The sequence below is a fragment of the Bidens hawaiensis genome, unplaced genomic scaffold (assembly GCF_021521415.1).
Source record: "Bidens hawaiensis isolate Kalapana, Puna unplaced genomic scaffold, B.hawaiensis_p1.1 tig00005467_1, whole genome shotgun sequence".
NCBI lineage: Eukaryota > Viridiplantae > Streptophyta > Magnoliopsida > Asterales > Asteraceae > Bidens > Bidens hawaiensis.
Genome location: NW_027491349.1, coordinates 386,291 through 403,133, shown reverse-complemented (window position 1 = coordinate 403,133; position 16,843 = coordinate 386,291). Strand labels below are relative to the sequence as shown.

The following is a 16,843-nucleotide window of genomic DNA, read 5'->3' as shown; positions in this document are numbered from 1 at the left end:
AAAACTAGAAAATCCAAACCGAAATAAAAATTGACGATTTGTTGGGCGTTATTTCGCTATATTTTAAAAGCTTATGTATTAGATAGTTCGTTCATGTAGTTTTACGCTATATTTTAAAGGCTTATATTTTAAAAACAACACGGAGATACTTCCTTTAGCTAATGTATGGGCCCAAAGTCATTTTGGGTGTAATAAGCCTAATGGGCAAGCCCATTTGGACCCGACTTGATGAAACCCTAGAAGGCAAAGAGCTTCCTATAAAATGGACACTATTCACTTCATGGTCTCTTTGAACACTAAAAAAAAGATTCCATCCCCTTTTCTTCATATTCTCAACATCTTTCTATATCTAAACTCACATTTCTCTCCTCTTCTCTTAAGAAAACCAATTTTAACCTAAAGTTATCACCATCCACGTTTCTAGTTTGCATAACCATATCATTTACATCTTAAAGTCATCATCATCTCACAAACCTTATCTCTTTCATGTTGTTCCAAAACCGAACCAGACTAGATCGGGTTTACGTATCATATGATGTTGGTTGAAATATCTGAGTTAAGGGTTTTGTATCCGACATCTTGATAAGTGCTTCATCTCTGTTTAATTTAACTTGGTTAAGGTTTGGGTGTTTGTTCAAGATCTAAGGTTCTTTAACAAAAAATATGAAAAACCTAGATCTTGAAATTTTGAATTGGTGTTTGATAAAATTAATAGAGGGCTATAATTGTCAACAACACGGAGAACTTTGATCTGACAGGAATTGATTGTTGGTCATGTTTGGAGGAAATTAAATTTTTTTGGGAAAATGGTGGTCGCAGTTCACAAAATATTCAGCTTTCAAGAACTTGAATCGTCTTGCATCTATTAGTTCATTAAAGGTTGTTTAAGACAACTATTTCACGTCACTGCGCAAAGAAGAAGCGAAGAACTTGATAAAGGGCTTATGATAGGACGGCCATTAAGTTTCATGGCATGGAAGCTGACCTAAACTTTAACCTCGAAGACTATCAAGATAATCTTAGACAAAATTAACACAAGAAGAGTTAGTGCATGTACTAAGGAGACAAAGTACAAGATTTTCAAGAGGAAGTTCAAAATTCGAAGGAGTTGCTTTTCATAAAAATGGTGGATGGGAGGCTAAAACGGAATAACGTTTAGGCGAAGGAAAAAGACGTGTGTATCTTGGTATGTTTAATACAAAAGTTGAAGCAGCCAGAGCATATGATAAAGCTGTCACTGAATGTAATGGAGAGACTGGTGTTATTGATTTCAATCCAGTTATATATGAGAATGAGCTCAATTCAACTAGAGGTTCAAGTAATAACAATGCTTCTTTATATCATTATCTTGATTTGAGCTTAGGTGGCTCGACACATGGTTAATGAAGAACAAATCGGCATATGATGAAGAAGATTAACTATTATGCTTTTGAAATGTTAAGACATAAATCATGTTATGTTTTGTAATGACCTGGATGGTTTATGGTTTCGAATGGTTTTGTATTATATAAATGTTTTCGTGAAAGTTTTAATTAAAAAAAGTACAGAGATCTAAAGTGCATTTTTTTAAAACATTGGTTATTTTTGAAAATGTCGAATCCAATGAAAAAACCGAATCCAATGAAAAAACCGAAACCAAAATACAAAAACAAAAAACAAACATACCCAGTAAAAAATCCCGTCAATTGCAAAACTATTTGCCGCGCCCGGGGAGGGTGGGATGCAGGCAAACCGTACACCTATCCCAAAGAATAGAGAGGTTGCTTTCAAAGAGATACAAAATCCAAAACCATATGTATGAAACCAAAACACAAAACACAAGTTCAACGCTAGACCTTTAGGTAGTAGCCGAAGGTTAGATAAATGCAATAAATACGTAGGTAATATTAAAAATAATATTAACAATAATCATATATAATAATAAGTAGATAGATAAGAATAATAATAAGTAGATAGATAAGAACAATGTCATTTCCAATGTGATGTAGTGGTAGAAATCTTGACCAAGTTCAGTCCCCACTTACAACACTTTGGGAGGGACATGGTGGCTCAATGAAAGAAGATTGTGATCTTTGTGATTTCCAATTCGATCCTGAGTGCGTCCGAGTTTTACCACCAGTAGGTCTTCGGGTGGGTGGATTTTCTCCAAAACTGGAGATAACTTTGAGGCGCTCAAGGGCTCCGTGCGGCAGGGTTGTGCCAGCTGATGGTGGCCTTTTGTCATTGGGTCATCCCGTATGGATTACCTAGACATTCTATGTTTGCTGGTCGTTCAAATAAAACGATAGATAAGAATAGCGGTAGTAGTAATTAATAATAAAATATAGAATAATAATTTAGAAGTAAAGTATTACATTAATTTCATATTAATAATTTCGTTAATTACTTACTAACTTTTTTTAGAATAAAATTATTAAGCGTAAATGAGAAAATCAAAACCAAAATAAAAACCAAAACTGAAAATTCCAAAACCAAAGTTTTAGTTTATGGTTTGGTTTGGTTTGGTTTGGTTTTAACACACCCTTTAGAGCATTCACATCCCATTCCATATATTTTCCCTATATTAGCTAAAAAACACCATTCCATAAATTTATCTATCATTTTTCAAAATTCTTCCACATTCTATTCCCTATTCATATCCATAAATTAATTCTTTATTATTTTTTTCTCTTTTGTCTTATTATATAGTAAATGGTGATTGGGAGATACGTGATATATTATATGGTATGGACCAAAATTGAGTCCCTATATTTAAGGATTTACTTTAGTTGCCATATAATTCATCCATGAATTGAAGAGGTGATTTTGATGGTTTTCTTAAAATTTACCTAAATTATATGGCTTTACAAATTTAAATAATGGGTTGAGAATGCTCTTAGTTATTAACTTATTATCACAAATAAAAATATAGATAAAGATTGAATCATTGATAATCTCATCCATGAATCAATGTGTTTAAATCTCACACGTAAAGTAAACTGGACTAGCCAGCCCGGCCCGGCCCATGTCCATCCTCAATCAGTAGTAAGTAGGTTACTAGTCATCCTCCGATCATTTAGTTGCTACTACTGAACGAGTCATTCAAGTGTTCATTCGGATTCAACAACGATGTCTGCCGTACAACCTATTCCGGCCGACACGTACAAGGTAGGGTTCATCGGAGCTGGTAAAATGGCCGAGAGCATAGCCAAAGGTGTCGTCAAATCCGGCGTTCTACCCGCTTCTCGTATTTACACTGCTCATAAAGGTGCTCGTCGTGCCGCTTTCGAGTCCATCGGTGTTGATGTTAAAGAACACAACAATCAGGTTTAGTAATAATTTATCTGTTTCAATTGTTACTGTCATATACTGCTGTGCATGTCAATTAGAAACAAATAATAATTGCCGAGAATTAAATGTTTACCGAAATTTATCAACTTAATAATAATAATATTGTGTTTGATTGAAGGGTACAATTCATGAACTTTACATAGATATTATGTTGATTTGGACCCAGTAATTTGCATTTGCTACTTTTGTAATATATGAGCTGAACCTTTAACGAATAATTAAATATCTAGCTAATAAAACTTATGGAGTTTTGAGTAGTTCAAATTTAAGTATAAATATGATCTAAAAACATGTGATTATTTTAGTTTTGAGTTTATAAGGCTATGTGTAGTGGAGGGCTACAAAATGGGGCGATTTTTGACACGGCAGCTGAAGGGCAATTTTCATTTTAGTGGTGGTGTAGACAGTAGACCTTTGTAGCCCCCTTTTTTATTATTTTAACATACACACACAACATACACAGGCGACAAATCCATGTCACTCCTCCCCTTGTCGGCCCACATATCGGCCGGGGGGGGGGGTTGTGTTGGTGGTTGTTCGTTGTTGCCGCTTAACATCGGCCAAAATTCTAAAATTTGTCGCCCCACTACGTTGGGCCTAAGGACTCGACTTGAATTTGTATCAGGATTTTTAAGCTTTATGTGCGAATGTATGTGTACAAATTTTGGAGTGTTTGTTGATTTAGTGTTGCTGCATATTTTCAGGTTGTTGAAAACTGTGATGTGGTGATTTTCTCGGTCAAGCCACAAGTTGGTATTTCCCTTATTTTCATGCCATTTTTAATTATTTTGTTATATAACAATTCTAGTGCTAAATGATATAGCATATAAATAGCTGCAAATGATATTGCATATAATCAAGTAACTAATAGCTGCAATTATAGTGCTAAGTTTTTTGTATTTTAATGTTTTTATTTGTGCAGTTAAAGATGCTATTTCGCAGCTGAAACCACTTTTATCTAAGAAAAAGCTTTTGGTCTCAGTAGCTGCTGGTATTAAATTGAAAGACCTTCAGGTTTGATTACTGTTTTTGTTCTTGTGATTTCACCGTTATTGAAGTTAGGATCAAATATTTGCTTATTATATGTTAACATATCCTGTTTTGTATTATGCAGGAGTGGGCTGGACATGATCGCTTCATCAGGGTGATGCCGAATACCCCTGCTGCTGTAGGTGAAGGAGCATCTGGTATGAGTTTTTTTTATCTTTATTTACAGTGTTTTAGCTTATTTTTTTTTTGTCTAAAACATAGTTTGCTTTGCAGTTATGAGTTTGGGAGCAGGTGCAACCCAAGAAGATGGTGAAATAATAGCCAGCTTATTCGGTGCAGTTGGTAAGATATGGAAAGCCGATGAGAAACAGTTTGATGCCGTCACCGGCTTGAGGTACGTTTTTAACTTATATAACACCAAAAGTATAATTTGATTATTTAACCTGCGTTTATAATAAACAGTGGGAGCGGTCCTGCATATATATTTTTGGTGATTGAAGCTTTGGCTGATGGAGCTGTAGCTGCAGGTTTACCAAGGGAACTTGCACTTGGTTTAGCCTCTCAAACTGTATGTTTTTCGTGTCTCACATTTTGTTCATTTTTTAAAATAATAAAAGCAAAAACAGTGAGTGATTGTGAAAGGTTTGATTGTTTTAGGTTCTGGGAGCAGCATCTATGGCCAGTCGGACAGGGAAACATCCAGGTCAGCTTAAAGATGATGTTACTTCACCAGGCGGAACCACCATAGCTGGAGTTCATGAGCTTGAAAAGTCTGGTTTTCGTGGGATATTAATGAATGCGGTTGTGGCTGCTGCGAAACGCAGCAGTGAGCTTTCCCAGAATTAGTTTTTTATTAGTATAATTTAATGAACGGTTTGGGGATACGAGTCTCTATTTGTAGTAGTTGAATTATGCTGTTTGAGACAACAAGGAGCGGTTATATTTAGTTTTTGTTTACTGTCATTTCCAAGTGGTACAAATTTAACGTTACATGGCAAAATAAAAAAAATAACATTGATCTGTACAATTCTGTATCTAATATGGGGGCAGAGAGCTCAAGTTTATCTCATAGCCTGACCACCCGTAGAGACACGAAATTTAGCGCGATTTGAGTCTGCAAATTATAGTTCTTGCAGGTGCAGCTAACTATGCTGATGAATTTGACCAGTGCTTCGTTCATATCACAAGCATAACAAATGCTGCAAAAAAATAGAAATAACATATGAGATAAATAGCTAATAATACAGTAGCCATTTTAATTTTTTCTATTAGACAAATGAATCATAGATATAGAATTCAGCGATCAAATCATTTAGTAACATATGTCAGTATTAGTCATTTTTAAGGGTTATAACCTATAAGAGAAATGAAAGAATATGAACTAGATTTTATGCACAGGAAACCTCACGCTCCTATGAACCGTAGATCATGACACGAGAGAAATGAACTAGGATTCAAAATTTTCATCACGGTGTACCATACGACATAATTAATCTCATCTGCCTATATGATTGCTACTTATTATCCTAAATCCAACAAAGATTTGGTGTTCGCAAGCGAGTTCCAAAAACATATATACTTCTTATTAGTTATTACCCTAAATTCATCAATGTCTATCAACTGTTCGGACTTCATTTATATTTAAGGAACGCAAACTTACCAAACAAGAATATCAGAGCAAGCACCCAAAATATCATTTGAGTTGGTCGATTATACTGCACGTAATACTGCGATCTTTGAAGCTGTCTTTGTATAGCACCATACCACCCATAAAGCTGCTTCTGGTAACAATCATCGTCACTCTCAAGACAACTCTTATTCCTTTCATAACAACCCTTTCAACAAAAACAAAACATTATCAGCACAAACACAACATTTCAAATCAACAAATAGCACAATTGTATAACACTCACTCTGCTCACAGGCTGAGTCTCGGGCAATTTATGATCTACCACCTTCAATTTCCTGTAACCGTTTTTCGGCCAATGCAACTTTGACGCAAACTCCATGGTATTCAAAAACCCTGAAAAACTCGGCGTCTTCCGAGGGGGCAGTTCCGTCTTTTCACCAACCGAAACATCTACAGCAACCTCAATATTCCAAGCACCAATGTCAGCTCCAGCACTCGCCGTCCTTCTATGCTTAGAAACCTTGTTTTCAGACGTTGACCGCTCAACAACATCTCCCGCAGGTTCTCCCGAAAGAAACAATGCAAGTTCCCTGCTTTCTCCCTCATCTAACCGCACCCACGGCCGAGGCGGCTTTTGCGTCGTTACCGACTCGTTCAAACACTTTTCAACCTTCGAAATCTGGCTCTCCATCGCATTAATAAATTCACGGTGTCGCGTTTTCGTATCGTTAGAAGACAACTTACTATAACTATCATTAACAGCCTTTTCAAACTCTTCCAACTGCAAACATTTATTAACAATTAACAAACTAAACAACTAAAACCATCACAAACTTATTATAAATTTATAATCCATATCGAACCAATTACCTGCCATTTAGCCGTGCCGAGGGCGGTCCGTAAATCCCTTCGAAGCTCTTCTGTTTTCCAGACAGATGGGTCTTTCAATGCGTGAATCAATGTTCTATACGTTGATTCCATCCTTGAATCAAACAATTAAATGGGTTCACCGGTTCAGTAACTATTAATCAAACACAGATCTGGTAAAACTGTAAAAATAAACCTAAATTAAGATACCTGTCGGCAGATTCCTGAACTTCTTCTGCTGCAGGAAAGAACGGATCTTTCTCCCACTGTTCAAAATGCGACGCCATAATAATAATAATAATAATAATAATAATAATAATATAAAAAGAAACCCTAGCTCAGAATGAATGAATGAATGGATTATATTGGAATAGATCACTAGACAATATATTGTAATTGTAATTGAATAGATCGTGTGCCGTGTGTTTATGGAAATATTAATAATATTAAGGTCGTTAGTTTTTTGTTATTATTAGGAAATGAATTGAAGATAAAGAAGAAGAAAGAAGAATTGGGAAAGTGGTAGTTTTTATTTATGAAGGTTACCGAGTCGTTGTCGTCGTAAGGTGCTCGGTCAAACCGAGTAAGTCGAGAGAGAAGAATATAAAAATAAATATGGTCAATAAGGAGATATGGGCGGTTGGTGACTATTTGATCGGATGGAATAATTGGGTTTCTATAAAAGTTTGTATTCTTGTTTGGAGGGCTAAAATGGAGAGATTACTGACCCGTGTCTCGTTAGCTAAACGTAATGTGGCGGTACCATCGATCGTTTGTTCGATTTGTTGGGAAATTGAGGAATCGGCGGAGCATATATTTGTGTCGTATTCTTTTGCACAAGCAACGTGGCAAGTAATCTCACAGGGGTACAAGGTCCCGTCCTTCTTTGCTTTTAGTATTCGAGATATTTTGGAGATGTATAAATTTACAAGGCTTCCGAAGAAGAAAGCAAAAGGTTTTCATGCTATTTGTCTTATTACGATGTGGTGTATTTGGATGGCTTGGAATGATGTGGTGTTCAACAAAAACCAATTCATTTGAGTAATGTGGTGGGAAATATTAAAGCATTGGGGTACTTGTAGGTGCAATCGAGATCGAACATGTTGACATTAACATGGGAAAGATGGTGTCCTTTTAATGTTAATGTGCAAATGTAATCTTTGGTTTTTGATGTTTTGTTTTGGTGGATTTGGTGGTGCTTTTTTTCTTTTGAGTCGAGCTTTTTGCTATTCCGCGTTTTGGTGTTGAATAAAAAATTTATTGTTGGTCGTTCAAAAAAAAAATAACATTGAAAAGAGAAAAGACTATTACCATTTTGATTTATTTTTTTAAAGGCGCTTTGACATTGCGTCAAATCATTAATAAATTTAGTATTTACATGTTACATTAAATAGATTACGATCATCATACGATTTCTTCTTCTTTTTACTTTACACTTCTCTTAACCAGTTGACCTAAGCCATTGAATAAGAGAATGCTAGTGATTATTATAATTATTATTATGTCTTTCAGCTTGCAATTACTTTCACTTCATTACAAAATACGGTTAAGTGGATATAAAAAGGAAATGCTATAACTTATAAAAGCATATTATTCATTGAATTATGATTTGCGTTCCAACAAATCAGGCAACCCAGAATGTCCCTTTGGGACTTTAGGCAACCTAACGTATAAGAAATATATAATTAAGATTTGGGTAAATGTCATAAAAAACCAACATACTTATCTATTTTACTCATAAAAGTCCCTCCACTTCTTTTTGCACGTTAAAGTCCCTGAACTTGTTACTTTTGAATATAATTGTGAAATAAAACTTATAAACCGGCTACACAAGTCCATAAGTACATATCTTGTCTGATTTGAGCTTTGAGCTTTGAGCTTTGAGCTTGAGTGGTTTATTAAAAAGGAAAAAAAATAAACACATTATTAATTTATTATTATCATCTTCTCCAACACAGCCGTCGGCTCATAGCACCACCATCACCACAATATATCCGGCCACATACCTCACCAGCAACCGCCCGTTTCTCTTTTCATCTATGTCTCTCTATCTCCCATTCAATCTCTATCTTTGTTCTAAAGTTACATTTTCTTCATCTTCTCAAGAGTAAATTAGTATATGCACCTCTCTAATTAACACAAAATTGGACCGTTGGGTAACCGTCACCACCGTTTCTAATTAATGCTTATCTGCTCCTCGCGTACGAAACGAATTCGAAGGAATTGTCATTTGATTTGGTTTTGTTTCAACCTAACGCCGGAATCTTTGATTCAGATCTTGGAAACAGGGTGGCTGTCGGAGGGAGACGACGATGAAATCAGAGCTCGCGGGAGAATGCGAAGAACTATAACAGAACTATGTTGAAGATTGTGAAACAAAATGACGGAACTTCGGTTTATAAATTAATTAGTGTCTTTTGATCATAAATAGATTAATTGATCAGATGGGACAATATATTCAAATATATGCAGGTAATCTTTATCTTTTTATTATTAATAAGCTGTTTAAGAAAGAAAAAGAAGAAATTTACCATCAATAGGTCACTCAAAAAAAAAAGATTATTACCTAAACAACAGGTTTCCAGTTTTTTTTTTTTAAATATAAATTCATAATTGTATTTAAAAGTAACAAGTATAGGGACTTTAACGTGTAAAAAGAAGTAGAAGGACTTTTGTGAGTAAAATAGAAAAGTATGTTGGTTTTTTATGACATTTTCCTTTAAAATTTCAATTTAATTTAATTGAAATAAACCGGGGTAGTACAAGTTACAAACCAAACTCCACCTAAATTAAGTTTTTTATGAAAGTTTCTTTAATAACAAAATCACACAAGTTATAATGTTATTACATTTTTTATGAATATTTTTACATTCTTTTCAACGATTTAATAATAAATTAAATAACTATAAACTTGATTGATGGTTATTATTTTTATTAACTTGTTAAAAATTATATATATCAAAAGTCAGATTGTAAGGTTTTAGCCTTTCAAATTTGACAACAGAGTTATATAGTTTTAAGATTAAACTGTTGTTTTCGTCCGTGTGATTTATTCAAATATGCGGTTTTAGTTCAATGGTTTTAAATATGTGATTTCCGTCTATGTGGTTTCAATTCACTTGTAATTAAACTCAAACTCACTAACCCCGTAAAGTCTGGTCGTTAAAAGCATCAGACAATTTTGTACTTTTCCTCCCCAAATAAACCGCTACCCTAATTCGCAAGCCCACTCACATTGGGCTGAGGTGTATTTGAGGAAAAAAGGACAAAATTGCCCCTCATGTGAGCGAACACTGATGAGTTTAACGATCAGACTTAACGGGGTTAGTGGGGGGCGAGTTTAATTGCATGTGAAATGAAACCACATGGACGAAAATCGCAGATTTGAAACTACTGGACTAAAATCACAAGTTTGAACAAACCGCATTGACGAAAATCCCATTTTACTATAGTTTTAAATATCAAGACTTTGTAACATAAAAGGTTTTAGCATTTTAACTTTGATTACAAAAGTTTTATACTTTTACGTATCAACGCTATTCACATTTCAATTTTTGTTATAAAACCTTTCAGATTTTCAAATTTTACCACAAAACTTTTAGAAATCAAAATTTGTAGACTTTTAAGACCACCCGCTCTGGGGCGCGGTGGGGTGGTCTTTTTGGGCGCCGTGGGCGCGGAACACCGCCGTGGGGCGCGGTCCAACCATGGGCGCGGAGGGTTGGTTTGTTCCAACGGCCGGCGCGGTTTTGAAAATTTGGTGGGTCCCCCTCTCCAACGTTCATAAACGGCTAGTTTAAAAAAAACTAATTATTTATTTATAAATACTAATCCATTTTATCATTTTTTACTCAAACAAATACCAAATTACTATTAAATTTCACTACAAAAATCTCTCAACTCTCTACCATGGATCCTTTCTCAAATTTCGCAGGCTCGAGCTCAAACCCAAACACGAGCTCGAGCTCAAACCCTAACCAAAACCCGAACACCAACCCAAACCCGTGGGATCCGGCTCAAAGGTGGTGGGCCGGATTGCTCGCAAACAATGACCCTACCAACCCTTACTTTGCCAACCAACATCTACACGCCATGCCTCCAAACGTACAATCGTTTCCCAACGATATGTTTTATCGAATGTCAATGCCGGTTATGCCTCCGCCACCCCAAACCCAAACACCCCAAGCACCAATTCTCGAAACCGAAGTTCTCGAAACCCAAGTTCCCAAAACCGAAGTTCCCGAAACCCAAGTTCGTCGCAAACGAAGCCATAAAAAGAAGGTTTTTGCCGATCAAACACCAACCAAAATGCACGACAGGAAAAAGTGGGAAGACGATGAGGAAGCGGCGTTGGCACAAGCGTGGATCGACTCATCCGAAGACTCGGTCTTAGGTGACGGTAAACGCACCGCGATATTTTGGGCAGAAATACGTGATAAGTTCTTTGCGATAATGGGTCGAGGTCGCTACCGCGGGGATGATTCCATCTCCAACAAATGGAAGGCAGTGTTTTAAAAATGAACCACTTTTCCACAATTCACACTCGTCTTAAGAACAACTTGGGAAGCGGCAAAAACGACGCCGACCTTCTTAAGGTTATGTTGAAAGAATACAAGGGCCTTCATGGTCACTACTTCGGCATGTGGATGTTTGAAATTTGGAAGAAATGCACGAGCTCGCCAAAGTGGCATCCGATCCCGACATCTTCACCGCGACCGTCCAAACGGTCAAAAACAACGTCTACTTCGGCCAATCAATCGCCGTCTCAAGCCGGGTCGGATGCTCGTTCTCAATTTAACTTAAACGAGATTGATTCCGATTTTGTTTTTGATGAACTAGATGAGTTGCCACGTCAGGTAGGAAGAGAAAGGGCCAAGGAGGCTAGAGGTGGGGGATCTTCGTCTAGAACGACATCCACGATGAGTTCCGACGTGAGCGTGCGGTTTGACAATTTGGAGCTTGCACTTAAAAAGTTTCGTGAGGACAAAAAACACTCAAAAGAGGAACCGGAGATAATACACGGAGAAAGAAAAGCGATGCGTGCGGAATACAAAGCCATGCATGAAGAAAAAAAGAAGGCTAAATCAGAGCGGCAACGAGAGAAGAACTTCAAGCTCCTCGCAAAGGATCTCTCGCATCTAGATCCGGCCACGCGGGCGTTTTTGGAGAAAAAAAAGCAAGTATAATGGCAAAATACGCAAACGAGGACTCGGATGCCGAATAGTAGTTCTATTTTTTTTTTCTATTTGTATGTTTTTTAGTTTAATTAAGTTTGATTTTTATTATTTAGTTTAATATAGTTTGTATTTTATTATTAAAGCTTGTTGGTTTATTAAATTAAAAAGAAATAAAAAAAATTAAGGGGCTTCGAAGCTCCCTCACCATAGAGGGGCATCTTTAGGGTGGGGCTTTGAAACCCCCAATATCCACATGACGCTGACGTGACACTCACTGATGAGGGACTTCGAAGCCCCTCAACATAGATGGTCTGATACTCTAATTATTGTCAAAAACCTTTTATAGTTTCAACTTTTGCCATATAATGTTTGCACTTTTACCGTAATGAACCAAACAGATATCAACACCGCGTCCATGCCGCAATGGACGGGTTTAATTGTTTAAAGGTTTTCCGACAACATAATTGGCGGTGAGGTGAGTTTTCCGAGTTGCGCGGGTCTCTTAACTTGTTGGCAATAAAAGGGCAATTTCAAAATTGAAGTGTTTTTTAAAGTTAAAACTTGCGAATGAGATCTTCTTAATTTGGTCACACAGACGTGGTGAATCTCTTCTTCCTCGATGTCAATTACCTTCTAATCCGCCATGGATTCTGCCTACCAATCCTAACCACTACTGGTAATAATATTAATTCCCACCTTCTTCACCATCATTCTTAACTAATTGTCGTCGTCAATTATAATTTATCAATAGCCTAGTGATGTAGCTACATCACTGTTTAAGATTGAATTATTAAAGTTGAGTTGTGCAATCACAAAGAAAAATGGATCCTGACGATTCACATTCATCTTATTTAACAGCTGTCTCCAAGAATTTAAATAGCTCGGCCGAACCAAAATAAAAAGGCCCGTAGGCCTTAATAAAATTTTTTTATTCGCTAGCGTACATGGATAAAACTTTTATCTACCGATTTATTATAAGCAGAAACCATTCTGAGCATATAATTATCTCATAAACCATTGCAAATAATATTATTTTTAACCCCTAAAAACATATATATGTAATATGTATGAAAAAAAGTTTGTGCCCCCGAAACTTATGTGCCCCGGCCGATGGTGCGGCTCGCACACCCTCCGAGCCTCCCCTGTTATTTAATTAATATTGAAAAAGATACAAACCCCAATTAGACCCTAAAATCTGTTTGCATCCTGTGTTTAACATGATAACATCTTTAGGTACTGATATAGATGTGCACTATAGATAGATATCTTATATCTACATCACATACATACAATATATCATATTGTTGTTGCTTTCTTATCTCCCAAATAATTGATGAAGATCACTTTGTTGCAAGGCCCATTTTAGTGGAACCACTACGTCATTGATATAATAACGATGTATTGTCCATTATAATATATAAATCTTATTTGATTTAATCTTCTTTACTTGTACACCAAGAGGAAAATGTTACACATTAGTGCAATGACAGTAAATAATTTACAATATTCTTTACAGTAATCACACCCAACTAAAAGCTATAGGACTACTTACAACATACTTCCCACCCGACCATACCAAACGACCGAAACCAGTAGCCCCCGATTCCATAGAACTAGCAGTAAACGTCACAGTGTACACCTTTTTCTCGTTTTTCTCAGTAAACGTTAGCTCTGCTGGCTCAACTTTGATCTTCACCGTCCGTGTATCTGACCATATCCAAACCTTGTAAGTTCCATGCGGGCCTACATTTGTTAAAGTTCTTGTGTACTTGACAGTGCTAACTGCACTGCTTCCGCCTCCTTCCCCTGAAGCCGTCATCAAAGGAACTGAAAATGACGGGTAGTTAAGATCTTGTACTCTATATTTCTTTCCTGTTGTACACGTGGCGCTTCCACCTGCAAACATTTTAATAGCGTTCGAACTGTAGTTTAATGCACAAAGGAAGTTTAGGTAATCGTCGGGGGTGGCATCATATACAAGACCCGGATCAAGGGCTGAAACGGGGTCCACGTGTCCTGCACCGTGGTCAAAAATGCGTTGATCGCATCCCGGTTGCAACATCCTTCAACGGTTCACCGGTTTTGTACGTGTTATATGCTGTGGTCATAAGTGCTGACTTTATAGCTGCAGGGCTCCAATCTGGGTGAGCTTCTTTGAGTAGCGCGGCTAGCCCGGTTACGTGGGGGCAGGACATCGAAGTTCCTGACACGATGTTAAACTCTGCGCGCCGTGTGTCTTCGGTTAACCCGGTGGGACCGATTTTTTCTGTCCAACCAGCTAAGATATTCACTCCTGGTGCTATGAAATCGGGTTTGAGTATTTCTGGTGTGACTGGGTTCGGACCTCGGGAACTGAATGCTGCAACTGCTGGTGACGGTTGGATGCCTAATTGAGTTCCTCCGGATGTAATCGTGGCCGTTGGATTATGATCCGAGACGATGTATTTTATTATTTCATTACCGGCTCTTTGACCTACGGTACTGCTCGGTATGAGATGGGTGTCAGCCACCAGCTCTTCACCGAATGTATCAGTGTTGGCTAATATCATCCCAACACCACCAGCCGCCTTCACCACCATCCCTTTTTGCACCCGGGAATTCAACCCGCGTTCACACATCACAATTTTTCCTGTAACACGCCCCCGTGGCAACGAGCCCGGTACACATATACGGCCTGTTGTCGTGTTACTAACGTTACCAGCAAACACGAGTGGAATCATTGAATCGGGTAATGGTTTTCCACTGTAAAGTGACACACCAGATAATTTCTTCCCGTTCCCGAGTGTAACATAAGCCGGGAAATCACGGTCTAGAGTTCCCGCTCCTACTGTAGCTATCCAGGGGGCAACATTTGACAGGCTTTGAGGTGTGGGCCCGCTATTGCCAGCAGAGCATGACACGAATATCCCGTGTGATACCGCTTTAAACGCCCCGTAAGCCACAACATCATTTGGATAATCAGAAACCGAACCACCTATTGAGAGTGATAATACATTCACACCGTCTATAATCGCCTTCTCCATTGCAGCTAATATGTCACTCCCGAAACACCCTCCAAGCCAGCACGCTTTATAAACCGCCAGCCTGGCACGTGGGGCCATCCCTCGTGCTTTCCCTTTTGCAAACCCGAAAAGACTTGCCCCAGTGACTGCAGACCCTGCTGCTGTAGTTGAAGTATGTGTCCCGTGTCCATCATCATCCATCGGTGAATTCGATTCTTTACTTTCATCAATTGGCCCATAAGCGGCTTCATATGCGTTTGAAAAAGACCGTGCACCGATTAACTTCTTATTACAGCTCGTCACGTTAAACCCGTCCCACTCTCGCACTCGCCTTTCCACGAACCGGGAATGGGTCCAAAACCCGTATCGTCTAAGCTCTTACTTCCAGGCCACACACCCGTGTCCACAACTCCAACGATGACATCACCACCCGATCCCGAGCCAGAAAGCATGATGTCATTTCTTTCTAGCCCGAGAAACTCGGGTGACCGAGTTGTATGAAGCTCGTATATCACCTCTTCTTGAACCGAAATAATCCCGGGCTGTTTTTCAAGTAAACCCGCTTCCTCAACTGTTAGCCTTGTGGAAAACCCGTGCATAACGTTGTCGTAAGTATACAACATACGTGTGGACTTAGATACTGATCTCATAGACGTTTCGTACCATTCCACGTGGTCAGGAAACACGGATGGTTTAACGGTTTTGTCCATGTGAACTATATACGTTTTGTGGCTGCTAGCCGCCACATAGCAGTAACAAACCGCCAAGGTTACCGCCATCAGGACCATATTCTTTGGCTTCATGTTCTCAAAGTGTTTTGGGTGTTTTTGAAACTAGTGGTGAACATAAGAGATTAAGACTGGATGATTGTGATTATGAAATGATAATGGTATTAGCTGTTTGCTTAAGTGCTAATATATATAATGTGGGGTGTGAATACTGAATAATAATGCAATATAAGTTGTTATTATCATGGATTTGAAGTGAGTGGGCCAAGTGACTGGACTCTTAATCAATGGTGTGTGCTAAAAAGTCATCAAAAAGGAATCTAACTCTTCATATGTGGTTAGTATGAGAGTCATGGCAACCCAATGAAATTTAAAAAAAAAAAAATGTTTTAGTGTGCAATTAAATTTGATGAAAACAACGTAAGTGGTTTACAACGTTTTAGTTCGATTTCATTGGGTGTCAGTTATAAATATGCTATTTGTAATTTTTGTTTTCAAATACTAAGATTGTTTATGTATGTTGTCACGCGTAATTAATGGTATAAAACTATATAAGAACGGCATACCAGCTGTTTTACGATGTTTATACTAAGTTGGTGACGTTTGATTTGTACTTTAGGACAATTTAGGAATTTGTAGGATTCAATCCTGATGTTTACATGTGAAAAGGTTATTTACCAATGAATTGAGAAATCTAGGGGTGAAACGAGTGTAGAGTCACTTGAGAAAGTTGGTGTTTGAGATTATTGCAAAAGAAAAAGGAAGATCAGCTAGAGATATAGATGATATAGATAATTAAAGAGGGTTTATTATTTGTTTCATTGTTAGTTGAGTGGAATTTGGTTAGAGGTTATCAACTTAGGACCATATCCGTTAGGTTTTATTCTTTCTTGTAGAACGCCATGGCTTCCTTTCTCTTTCATCTATATCATTCCGTTCCCTCTTTTCTTAGAAATGTCTCGTTGTGGATGTTTTGAGTAATCTTGGGGATATTGCACCCAACGGGGATTCAGGGATCAAACAAAATATTGCATGTGCACTTTAAAACACTTTACGCATCTCAAGTAAAAAGGTAAATGTTATGTAAACCATTTTCTTTACCATATGGCATGTTAGTCT

General features: G+C 37.6%; 2 protein-coding genes and 1 pseudogene across 2 annotated transcripts; 1 reads left to right on the top strand and 2 right to left on the bottom strand.

The window, feature by feature from the left end:
* Window positions 1-3,088: 3,088 nt before the first annotated feature.
* Window positions 3,089-5,167, top strand: LOC143629816 (pyrroline-5-carboxylate reductase-like). The gene is made up of 7 exons (XM_077098986.1): window positions 3,089-3,306; window positions 4,035-4,083; window positions 4,253-4,344; window positions 4,445-4,517; window positions 4,594-4,714; window positions 4,783-4,888; window positions 4,978-5,167. The coding sequence occupies exons 1-7, from the start codon at window positions 3,109-3,111 to the stop codon at window positions 5,164-5,166; spliced, it is 828 nt and encodes a 275-aa protein (XP_076955101.1). The 5' UTR covers window positions 3,089-3,108; the 3' UTR covers window position 5,167.
* Window positions 5,168-5,252: 85 nt separating this feature from the next.
* Window positions 5,253-7,216, bottom strand: LOC143629815 (uncharacterized). The gene is made up of 5 exons (XM_077098985.1): window positions 7,028-7,216; window positions 6,821-6,932; window positions 6,234-6,731; window positions 5,981-6,155; window positions 5,253-5,519 (listed from the first exon to the last, which is right to left on the bottom strand). Exons 1-5 carry the CDS (start codon window positions 7,102-7,104, stop codon window positions 5,497-5,499), a joined length of 885 nt encoding a protein of 294 aa, XP_076955100.1. The 5' UTR covers window positions 7,105-7,216; the 3' UTR covers window positions 5,253-5,496.
* Window positions 7,217-13,395: 6,179 nt separating this feature from the next.
* On the bottom strand, window positions 13,396-15,887 carry LOC143629836 (subtilisin-like protease SBT1.7 pseudogene; annotated as a pseudogene).
* Between the last annotated feature and the right edge of the window lie 956 nt (window positions 15,888-16,843).

Excerpts from the sequence above, each read along its gene's own strand:
- LOC143629816 (XM_077098986.1), top strand. The coding sequence starts at position 3,109 with ATGTCTGCCGTACAACCTATTCCGGCCGACACGTACAAGGTAGGGTTC. Across the intron at positions 4,518-4,593 it reads TGTAGGTGAAGGAGCATCTG|TTATGAGTTTGGGAGCAGGT; the intron begins GTATGAGTTTTT and ends TTTGCTTTGCAG. Across the intron at positions 4,889-4,977 it reads TTGGTTTAGCCTCTCAAACT|GTTCTGGGAGCAGCATCTAT; the intron begins GTATGTTTTTCG and ends TGATTGTTTTAG.
- LOC143629815 (XM_077098985.1), bottom strand. The coding sequence starts at position 7,104 with ATGGCGTCGCATTTTGAACAGTGGGAGAAAGATCCGTTCTTTCCTGCA. Across the intron at positions 6,732-6,820 it reads TCGGCACGGCTAAATGGCAG|TTGGAAGAGTTTGAAAAGGC; the intron begins GTAATTGGTTCG and ends AAATGTTTGCAG. Across the intron at positions 6,156-6,233 it reads AGACTCAGCCTGTGAGCAGA|GGTTGTTATGAAAGGAATAA; the intron begins GTGAGTGTTATA and ends TTTTGTTGAAAG.